The sequence below is a fragment of the Tympanuchus pallidicinctus genome, unplaced genomic scaffold (assembly GCF_026119805.1).
Source record: "Tympanuchus pallidicinctus isolate F22 unplaced genomic scaffold, pur_lepc_1.0 scaffold11, whole genome shotgun sequence".
NCBI lineage: Eukaryota > Metazoa > Chordata > Aves > Galliformes > Phasianidae > Tympanuchus > Tympanuchus pallidicinctus.
This window is the reverse complement of record NW_026294627.1, coordinates 14,542,406-14,554,154: the sequence shown is the minus strand read 5'-3', so window position 1 is coordinate 14,554,154 and position 11,749 is coordinate 14,542,406. Positions and strand designations below refer to the sequence as shown.

Sequence of the window (11,749 nt, the reverse complement as noted above, 5' to 3'; positions counted from 1 at the left end):
ACACTGAATCCCAGCACAGGAGGTAGGTGGACATATGGAAAGCTGTGTGTGAGATGGAAAGGTGTCTCTTTTACTGCCTGGCTTTCTGGTGCTCAGCACACGAAAAAATGCACGTACAACCTACAACCACTGCAAAGGATGGAGAGAAAAACACCCCTCTACATGGAGAAGGACAGGGACAGAGAGCTTCTATCCAGTTTCCGGTCCGGGTTAACCCACAGCTCACTCACACACACGTGCTCTCCCCTTGATGACTCCTAACTCCCTGCTGCATGACGGCACTCCCTTGACACCCCCAGAACAGGGCACGAGCAAGGACTCCAAACCATGGAAGTCCTTGGGGAGGGACCCTGCCTCGCACTCACCTCGAACAGGAGGTGGGCGGGTGATGGGCCACTGCCACACCCCCTACTTCTGGGACGATGCCATTCCTCAACCATCCCTGGGACAACGTAACACACCCCCATAGCCCCGGGACCACGCAACGCCTCCCGCTCCGGGGCAGCGTAACCCACTCTACCCGCACCGTTCCATCCGCAGGACACGCGCACGCGCAGGACGGCGAGAGCGCGCCACCGACTCCGCGCGACGGCGCATGCGCGTCGCCCCCTCCCCTCCCTATCGCGCCGCAGAGCTGGGCTCGAACCGGCTGGGGGCGTGGCTCCTGTGGGGGCGTGTTCCGCCTAGGGGGCGTGTCCCGGGGGGGCGTGTGCCATCGCGGCGCGCCCTGTCCATGGTGCGGGCGGCGGCGGCGGCGGTTGGGGTGTCGCCACGGCGGGAGATCGGCGGCGCGGGGCCGCATGGACGTGATGTCCCCGCAACAGGAGCACCTCGGGCCCGGCCGCTCATCCTCGGTGAGCGGCGAGAGTAGAGTGTTCGCCGCCGCCGACGGCAAGAAGGTAGGGCTGCTCCTCTGGAAATCGTGAGGGAAGGTGTCATCCCCCGCCGCGGTCCTCGTCACCGGGCGCTCCCCGGGTCCGCGGCGATGCGGGGGGAGCCGTCGGGAGAGCTGGGGCCGCGAGCGTCCGCGGGAGAGCTCGGTGCAGGCGTGTCCGGGCGGTCTCGGTCTGCGGTAGAGCTTTGCCGGGTGGCTGAGATCGGGGACACCCGAGGGTGTTGTGTAGAGGTACAGAAGAGCTGGGAGGGTCAGCCTGGGGTCACCCGGAGAGCTCCGGGATGCCGGAGCTCCGGGTCTGTGCGCTATGGTTGTCCTGGGAGCAGCGGTGATTTGGCGTGCAGGTGTCTGGAGAGAGCTGGGGGTGCTCTGCGGGGTGCCCAGGGCTCCGTGGGGTGGGCGTTTGGGGCTCTGAGGAGTGGGGGTTTGGGATTTGCTAAGCAAGGAGGGGAAAGAGGGGAAGCTCCCAGCAAGGAGTGCTGGGGGCTCCCACATGTGCTTTGGATGAGAGAAATGGGAAGGCAACTTCCTCAGGAGGTGCGCTCTGCCTTCTCTGTTGTGACTGATGGAGGAGAGGCTTACAACCGACGGTGAAAGCTTTTCAGTGTGCCAGTTGCATGTGACACGATCAAGTGCAGAACGCTCACTCTCTGGGTGCAGCTAAGTGCTCATTTCTGCCTTACACTGTGCTGTAATGAGTGAGCTGCTATGACCACATTCTTCCCACTATGTAGTAGGGGAACTCGTTTCTCCTTGGCTTAACATGTACCGAAGTGTGGCTGGGTGGCTTCCTGCCGTACCCATTCTGCTTCACTCTGCCATTTACATCTGTGCTCTGTCTGCCTTTAGAGGAATATGGTGTCACTGGCTGTCAAACATATTGGGAGGATTAGGACACAGCCAGGTTATGGTGTCCTTTATTAAAGCTGTCCACCTGATGTGTGGTAGCTTGTGCCCAACCCAATGGCTGGGGCTCTGTGGCTGAGGGGAGCCACAGTTCCACTCCTCCTCCAGAGCATCTCTTTGGGCTGGAGCATATGTCCCTGGGATGTGTCTCTGTGTGTCTCATCTCACCAAGGCATGCACCTGACTGCAGCCCCAGGGACATTTCAGAGCACAAGTAAAGTGCAAAATGGCTGCTTGGGGAGTGCTTAGCCTGACTTCTGCCTACACCTTGATTTGATAAGTTTCTGAAGAAGGAGTGCAATACACCTACATGAATGGGAGGAGTGTCTTCTGCTGGACAAATGGATGGAATGAATGCTTGCCCTCCCCAGTACTACTGTGTAACCTGAGGCAGCTAAATGTGTGGCTTTGATTATTCTCCTACTGCTTCTTTGATTTTTGCTGAAGACACCTTGCTGCTCTGATGCCGGGCACCACCTGAAATGAGAAGGGATGTTCAAGCGCTGCAAAGATGAACACTGCTTCCCTACAAATTCTTTTTGATTCAGCTTTCTGAAGACAAGAACTGAAGGCAGCACTTGTGCTTTCTTGCTCCCATCGAAGGAATGCAGATCTTGTTTCTGCTGATGCTGACAAAGGAGTAGGGATGTTACTTTTTACAGATCTTGGCAGCTCTCTTGGAATTCATCAGCATGCAGGCACAGACAGTGGGGGTACATAGGGAATCCTCCTGCAGCCACAAGCATCAGTCCAGCCTCTGTCCTCCTCCACAGTCCCAGTGCTCCCTGGAGTTTCCTTACAGGCTGCCTCTCCATTTGGCTGGGGAAGAATGTCCCTACCTTCATGCTTGTTCAACACTGGGCTAGTCCTAAATCTGCTTGAAGCAGGATCTCAAAAGTTCAAATTATTTTTTGCTCCTTATGTGCTATGGACTATCTGAGTACCTCTGTTTTGAGCTCCACAGAGTGCTAAGGCACAGCACTTTTTGACAGAGAGAAGGCTTTGTTATTACAGGACATACTGCACTGCTTGTAGCATTTATATGTAGTTGTGTGGCAGAGCATGCTGACAAGAGATCAGCTTTGATACTGGTGGTGACACAACATAGCAAGTTTAAAGATATTACTGCAAATACATTCACATTGCCTGTGAGTCTCTGTGCTCTTTACTGAGATCCCGGCCGACAACATGGGGGACAGCAGTCAGAATCACACCACATAGTGCCAGAAATCTCAGCAATCCGGGAACACTTCTGTGACAAAAATGCCCCCAAGGATGCAGTGATGAGCCACCAGTGAACATTTTTATTTTATTATTTCAATTATACCTTTCCCAAGTCAAATGTATTTTGCTGAGATTTCCTGTGTTGTTCTGTGATTGTTTGAATTCCTATTTTATCTTTCGCTTGGCTGTTGCAACAAAGCTGATGGATCACATCATAGGACCAGGAGATAGAAGTTGTCTAGGATTCACTCCGTGTGCTTTGTGGGACCACTTACATTGCTGTCTTGCAAACACTTCCTCTCCTTTTCTTTATATGTAAAGCAATCTGAGATGCTAGCATACCTCACAAATAATGGGAGCTTCTCCTTATTAAATGCATGTAAGACATTCAAGATGCCCTTCTGGAAGGTGACACTGAAGTGCAGTGTTTTAATTGATCCTTTTGGAAAATTCTAGGTCAGGTTCCCTCCTTTACTGGACTTACCTGGAGTCACTGGACAGTGGTTGATTGACCTGCAGAGAAGTTTTTATACTGACCGTTTAGTAACCAATACCAGTAAATTGATGCAACTCTGAAATGGGCTGAAGTAAGATGAGTAAAAGTGATTTTACTGATGGAGCTTATTTGTACAAATTTATCAAAACAAACGATTCAGCATGTCTTCTGTGCCAGTATATCTGTGTCAGCAGTAACAGCTGTGGTCATTTAATTATAAGTTTCTGGTGTTTCACTTCTCTCTTCTTCGAAGGGTTAGATTCCAACCAGAATATTTTACACAAGACAATCTTTGGTAACATAAGCAATCACTCTTAAGATTTTTTGCTGCCTCCTTGAAAATTTCAAGTGACTGCTTATAATTTTTGTGAGGCTCAGCAATTTGTTATGTTTATTCATACAATGTGTACAAAAAACTTAACCATTTTGTAGAATAGTATTTGTGGAAGCTTGAAGCACAGTATTCTATCACCATTACAATGTTTCTTTGTAATTCTGATCACACATACAGAAACAGCTTACTGTCAGGAAAAGAAGAGCTGTGTTCCCAACTGTGTACTAAATGGATAAAATTCAAGCAAATTGAATTGGAAGAGTAAAGGCAGTCACACAACCTTCACCCTGTCCTCTGTCTTACTCTGCTAATATGAATCAAGAATGTGTTTGTCATTGTACTTGATGGTACCTTGGTCTCATGCCCTTGTGTATATATGGTTTTTGGCATAAAGCTCCTTAAGGCTGAGATTTCTCCTTCCTGTGAGACTTTGTCCTCTACTGTGATCATGGCTGATGATATGGGGGGCTGCGGTCAGAATCCCACCACCAGAAATCTCAGCTTTTCAGGAACACTTCTGTGAAACAAGCGTTGGATGTCGGACAATTCCTGTCATCATGGAGACATACCCTATGGCATCTCTGATGAGAACTGGAAAAAGCCTGTGTTAATGAAGTCATCCACATTTGTCCTTCAGATGGAACCACCTTGGTAGGCACTGCTGACTGGTGATGACTTACAGTGATGTGCCTTTTATTAGGCTTATGATTTAATTCAGAATGAGAGTTAGCTATCCCTCTTTTGCCTGTTCATGTGAGAAGTTGAAAACTGTGTATAAAACAATGTGATCTTGCTCTTCAGTTTCCCAGTCTTGTGTTTTTTTAAGTTCTGCATGATGGTGGTAGGAAGGAGAAGGACTCAATATGTCATATGGGACCTACGACATAGCAAATCATTGTCTGTTTACATTGTCTATTCAATGAGGCATTGGCGCAGGCTGCCCAGGGAGGTGATGGAGTCACCGTCCCTGGAGATGTTCAAGAAGTGCGTGGATGTGGCACTGAGGGACATGGTTAGTGGACATGGTGGGGATGGGTTGACTGGTGATCTTAGTGGTCTTTTCCAACCTTAATGATTCTGTGATTATACGATACTTGCTCTGTCATCAGTCAGCTGCTCCAAAGAAAAGCCTGGTGTACTGAAACTGTGGCAGAACCATGTCTGTGTGCTAACAATCCGTTGTGTGAAGCTTGGTAGGAAAGCTTGGGCTCCACACCACCGCAACACATCTGAAGGTGCTGCTGCAGGCACTGTGGATGCAGTACAGCAGACAGCAGGACCTGTGGGCTAAATATTCAACAATGACCTCCTCCATGTTCTTAATAATCTTCCACATGTGCAGCTTTGGATGTAAATGGATGAGATCTTGCCAACACATCTATATATCCATGCTTCCAAAGATTAGTATCTTGTGGGAGATGGTTGGTAGGACATCTTTTGCACACAGTTTCTTTCATCAGTTTTTATTTCCACTTTAACTCTGGTCTCCATCTGCAGCTGCTGGTCCACCATTACCAGCTTTTTCTTCCCTTCTGTTGGTAGGTCTTTCCTCTTTTGCCCTTGCAATCATTTTATCCACAGTTATCCCTCCAGAAATAGCTTTCTTTTAGGAAAGTCCATGTAAGTACAAGTATTCTGCCAGCATAAACACAAGCACATAGTTTTGTCACCTGCTCTGCCGTTATGGAAAATGGGACCTGGCTGTCTCTCAGGCTCACAGGCACACACTCTGCCTTTCAAGCCAGCCGTACACATGCAGCCATCTTCTCACCCTCTTTATAAGGGCTCAGGAATGTTACAGGTCACTGTAGGGCCATTTCTTGCCCTACCCAAGAATAAGAGATTCTTGTTATTTCTGGTATTTTTCGGGCAGCCGTGCACTGTAAGTCTAACAAGTGCTGGATTATGGCATAGAGGAATATAGGATTTATTGTTTCTTGTAGGAAGCCTGGTGATGCAGGGGGAATAATATTGCCCAATTGTCTTTGAAAATTAACAGCTGGGTGATGAGTGTTGTTTTGATGTTTCATTTTTTGTCAAGCAGTTAGCTGAATTTTGTTGTACAGATCTCTGTAAAGATTTCTGTTTGTGCTTTGCTTCATGTCTAGCTAAACCAGAAATGTGTGTCACAGATATGTTTTGTTACTCAGACAACAAGAACAGAGTTTGCATGGGTGAAATCCCTCATGGTTATTAACTTAGATAGTTTCATATAGCAGGCTTTGTTAAAATCAGATTTCCTTTCACTAGAAAAATAGTGAGAGGGAGATCTTAGCCACTTGAGAGCAATCCTCAGCTCAAGGTACCGGTCCGTCTGAGAGCTGCCCATGTCACCCAGTTAACTGTCCTGGGCACACATCCCAGCCTTGACCCACTTCTGGAACAAGCTTGTAAGTCAGGAGCCTGAAATCCTTTCATCTCTGGGGAGGGTTTTAGCAAGTGTCTGCACATTGCTGAAGAGGCATTTCTGCTGGGTTCACCTGCCAGCTAGGAACTGAGTGCATTTTTCAACTATTTCCTATGTGAATCTTTTACATAGACATCAGGTAATATCATTTTCTCATCCTAAGCTCAAAGCATTCACTATGAAGGCAATTGTTCTGTATCTTATTAAGCTTAAAATTTCTATTCCCTGTCCTTTGCTCAGATAGCAAGGAGAGAATTGAGCTGATTAATTCAGCCTTCCTGGTCTCTTTAGTTTTCTTGTGCATTCAGTGGAAGAAGTCAGCACTTCTAGGTCAAGACTCATTTCATTTTTGCACAACTAAAACAGGACAGAAGAACTGTGCACTAAACATGTCCTTTTCTCTCAGTTGACTACAAAGGCATTTTTTTCAGGCATTCTTTATTTAATTTATGTTCTGCCATTCTCTTTCCAAGCTTGATATGGTTAAGCGATACACACAAATCACAAGAGAGTGCTTTATCTTCAGCTTGATGGTTTTTTAAAGATCTCATGCAGATGTTGCCGCTTTCTTTTTTTATTATTTTTTTTTTAGGAATAGACATGAATTTCTTAACTTAAATATAATAATTTACATAAATTCTATATGGTATCAATACCCACTAGCCAAATTAGCTGAATGAGGGCAGTCAGAAGCAGATTATTTGTGTGGTCACAGACTTGTGTGCTACTTGTCAAGATTTTACTCTAACTCTGCTCTTAGTTAGGACTCTGATTCAAGAAGAGCCACAGCATATTTTTAGTACTGTTTTGCAGGGTTACTATCCTCAGTATGGTGGGCTGATCTGCTCACAAACCACCTACCACCTCAGTTTACAAAATAATGGTTCAGAGTGCAGGTCTGATCATTATCTGGTGGAAGTTCATTCTTTTGAAATCTATAGCCCTACATCTGTTTATACCAGATGAACAACTAGCCAAACACTGAAGTGCTGCTGGATCTCCAATCCAACTACAGAAGCAACCCTTTTTGTTTCTGTTAAGAAAGAAATCAAGGCAGCCACCAGAAATGCAGAAAGTATGAAGTTAAACCTGAACTGGAGGGGAGGAGGTAGGGGACTGAGGCTTTTGAAAGCAAGGAAGGCAAAGATAACTCTAGTTTGTCCTGACTGATACAAGATGGTAATCTTTGCATCTGGCACACTGTAAACATTAATTATGGATACCGATTTTATGATACATTTCACATGGGTGTGACTCAGCCAACAAGCATGAGGATTTCTCCCTGTGTTGACCTTTCTAATATTTACATGAAAAAATGGGAGGTTGTGTTTTGGGACACATTGTGAAATGCTTCTCTGTGTCCCATGCTTGGATTCTTGGTCGTTGCATCTCCTTTTGCTCCCAAACATCTGCTTTCACTGCAGCTGTCCAGGATGTGTCTGCTCCTCTCTGCACTGCCATGGTGACATCCTTGCACATGGGAAAGCAGGGAGATAGGAGAGCAAGACATGTGGGTCCATCTCAGCCAAAAATGAATTTGTCCTATTCCTCCTCAAAATAAGTCATTGTGATGGTTTCTTATTTTCTCTTGTCAGACTCTGTACATGGCAAAATAAAAACAAAATGACCCTTTTTGTCTATCGTTAATGTAACATTTTTATTTGCTTGTGGCTGACCTGACTCTTCATTTTTGCTCTGAAAACTTTCCTTTTCCAAATTTCATCAGTGATCTTTTTCATATCATAAAGCTCTATTTCTGTAAGCTCTATCTGTATTCAGAGGCTGCTCGGAGAAGCTGTGAGATCTCCTCCTTGGAAATGACACAGCCCTGGGCTGTGGTGCCCTGCTCGGACAGCAAGGCCGGACCTGAGGCCTCCTGGAATCCTCTCCTGAGTCACCTGGGCTCGAATCAAACATGCTGTAGTCCTTAGTCCTCAGATATTTAAATCAGGGCACTATGCAGCACTGCTAGCCCAAGTGTGAAAAGAGTGGCCATAATTCAGAGACATTTGCGAAGCAAGGAGAGAGCCTTCATACATGAGGAAACAGCCTAGGATGTGAGGATATGGCCTCAAGTTGCACTGAGAAGGGTTAGATTGGTTGTCAGGAAGGATTTCTTCATAGAAAGGGTGACTGGGCACTGGGAAGTGGTGGAATCGCCGTCCCTGGAGGCATTTTGGAGATGTGTGGACATGGCACACATGGAGATGTGGTTTAGTGGTGAACCTGCAGTGTTAGGTGAGGGTTGGAGTTGATGATCTTAGAGATCTTTTCCAACCTAAATGTTCCCAGTGACTTTAAAATACTGCATTTTTTTCAGTGGCTTTCTCTTCAGACTGCAGCAATCAAAGGATTTAAGATCTCTCTGGAAACATCACCAAACTTCCACTGTGTTCACAGGAGCTGAGATGCTCCAGTTTAAACCACCACCTGGAAGTCACAGTTGGACAGAAGACATCTAAATAGTCCCAGGCCTAATTGATCTGTCTTGAGAAGGTTATGTCTTAATGAAAGAGACAGCAAAGTGAGATCATTTTTAGAGGTGAACTGAAATTACACAGTTGAATTTATAACAATTATTGTGTAATAGCTGCAACTACATATCTAACAAAATGAATGTACGTACATAAATAGGGAACCAAATAATGACAATAACAAATGCGCTGCAGTGAGTGAAAGAAATACACTTTTCAAAGGTAAAACACATAGTTCTGTAGAGGGTCTTCTCTCAGAGCAGAGCAAACCATGTACATGCCCAAATAAATGTGTGCCACATCCTGAGCATAAATTGGCAGAAGAATCAGTTGTTCCCGAACATGTCTGTTCCTGGAACTCAGTGATTATATTTAGGGTAAAGGAAGAAAATCTTGCTGTGCAATTATCCGTGAGCAGTGACCGCCAGAGGTTCCTCTGATTGTGTGCTCTCAGTGGTGTGCAGGCTGGTGATGTGAAGGACCACCACAGGACATGTTCTGTCTAGGTCTCAGGAGGAGCTCAGCCCCCTCTGCTTGTTCAGCAGTCTGTTATGAAAAGTATTTGAGCAAAATAAGGCAACGACTGTGCTTTGATGGAGGGCCTGTGAGGGCAGAAGTCACACACCTTGGCAGCAGCAGGCTAGGCTGCACCACCATTTCCTACAGCAGCTCCAGTGCTCAGGCCAGCACACCTTAGTCCTGTTTCTGGCTGCAGGAGGGAGGCAGTGCGGTGATGAATACATTTCTATGCAGCAAAATGTGTGTTTCTGTCTCCAGCGCATGCTTTTGAAAATTTCTGCCTCTAGGGAAAGCAGCTTTGTCTATTTGCTCAGTATTGTTATTGTGGTGTTCAACTTCACTCAGTGGGAATCCATGCTCCCTTGATAGCTGCTGACATTTCCATCTCTTACCTATGCTTTGTTGGTTTTTTTTTTTCCTGCTGCTTTCCCTGTGTTTCCTTTTGCCCATTCCCTTCTGGTTTTCCCATGCCTTCTGAGAACTGCCTTGCCCTCCCAGGCGTGATCAGGAATGAAAAAAATGTCTTTAATGACTACTGAGAGAGAGAAGCAATGTTCCAGTTAGATTAATAGGAAAGGAACTTGCTCAAACCTCTTTGGGGTTCTAATGATTTTGGGAAAAAAAATGTAGCCCAATATTGTGTGTAAACTTAGGTGGGTAAAATCCAAACATTAATTTATAATAAATTGCCGGACTCATACAGAAATGTATTGAGTATTTGAAATTACTTGATACTTGATACTCTTGAAGTACAATAGATTCTTAACGGTCAAAAAGTGATTGAGGAAAAGCTCTAGATGTTTATTTTGCGTATGCAATACTTTGAGTATCTGTGTATGGGCGCTAATTGTCAGCTTTTCTGTATCACTGGCTTTCAGGCCATGCTCCTATTTTTCTCAGTATGACATTTTGGAACCATTTTCCATTCCCAGGGCTTCTGATGGTGATAACTCACCCTTTCTCCTGTGATCTGAAATCGGAGTCTGGCTACTACAAGTCTGTATGCATGCAGTAGTGGTTCCAAGTCTCACCTACAATTTCTTTTTGTTTCTCTTTTCAAGCAAAAAATGAAGAGTTTGGCCCAAAGACGCCAGTCTGCACCATCCTTGATCTTCGTCAAAGCACTTAACAGATCTAGATCTGTCTCAAGGTGAGTCAGTGAGTTTTGCTGGCTGTACATGCTGTACCAGGTATAACTCAGGCATGGTAATTGTGGGACTGCACAATTTACTTTGAGCTGTGATGGACTGCTATGATGCACTCTCTCAAGAGGTCTGGAAGCTCATGCTGGTTTAGGAGAATGCTGTGAGTCAGGATCTAGTCCCTGCCTTTTATTATCCATTTCCCATAGCAGCTTGTGAGAGAGAGCGAGTGTGTGCAAATGTGATGTGTTCAGCACTTCATGTCTGTGTCATCTGCCAGCCATGGATCAGCCATGTCTCCTCCTTCCCACCCCAATGTAAAGCTGCCATAAAGATGGGAGCTTCTATGGAGCTGTTCCATTGTCCAGCTCTCTCTCCTGACCTGCCGTTTGAACCGTTCTGCATACATAACTTTTATCTTCCTGCACTACAGTTCATTAGACTTTAAACTTACAAAACATAAGTGTTTATCAAGAAGTGAACCATCTGGTAGGTTGTTAATGCTTCCAGCTGTGTAGAGCTCTTTACTGAGAAACATTATTGATGCAAAATGAAGTATGGCTTTGTAAGGAATATTTTTTTCCTACACTTTGTTGTGTTAAATAATCAGTATGTGAGCTTTGGAAAGTCTTGTGTGTTTGATCTAACTAATACCTGGTTTCGTATTTGTCATCTCACAGAATTTCAGAAACTTGTGGAAGTATTTTGTGGAAACATCGGAGTTGCAAAATAGGAAAGGAAAATGAGTAGAAACTACTTGCATGTCTTTTTACTGGCTGTGACATGAAAGAGAAAACTGAGCACTGAATTTCTAAAGGTGTTTGCACCTTATTGTGTAGTCTACTGGCCTGAGTTTAGGGCTGAGAGCCAGCAGCGTGTTCTGGTTCTGGCTGTAAAATTTATTCTGTGGCCTCTTTTTTACTTTGTTTCCAGGTCTTTAAAATAAGTGGAATTGGTATTCTGTAACCCGTTGGTGGGATTACTGAAACGTTTTTGTTGTCTGTTCTACCGTATTTATTTTCCATTTACTACTACTTCATTGGATTTGTAGTTATACTCACAGTTGTGGTACCACCTTTTGGGCATGGATCACACATTCATAACGGAAACTGAAATTAGAGATGGACTTTCGCTGTGAGGAGAGCAGCAATACCTGGAGGGTACGGGGGGCAAGAGATGGAATCCCTCAGCCCTTGGATGTTAGATTTTCCTACATTTATACACCTGTGTCCCCATAAGCCTAGAGTCATTAATCATGGAATGGTTTGGCCTGGAAGGGGCCTTAAGGATTAGTTTCATAGACAGGGATAGTTTCCAGTAGACCAAGTAGTGCAAAGCTCCATCCAACCTGG

General features: G+C 45.4%; 1 protein-coding gene across 2 annotated transcripts in view; it reads left to right on the top strand.

Annotated features, from left to right (window-relative positions):
• The first annotated feature begins 719 nt into the window (after positions 1-719).
• The window catches only part of ARHGAP20 (Rho GTPase activating protein 20), a 60,449-nt gene continuing 49,419 nt past the window's right edge, over positions 720-11,749 (top strand). For both annotated transcript variants that reach the window (XM_052671308.1, XM_052671306.1), the window contains exons 1-2: positions 720-899; positions 10,317-10,405. In XM_052671308.1, coding sequence (XP_052527268.1) covers positions 801-899; positions 10,317-10,405 — 188 coding nt within the window. In that variant the 5' untranslated portion in view covers positions 720-800. The remainder of the gene's footprint in view (positions 900-10,316; positions 10,406-11,749) is intronic.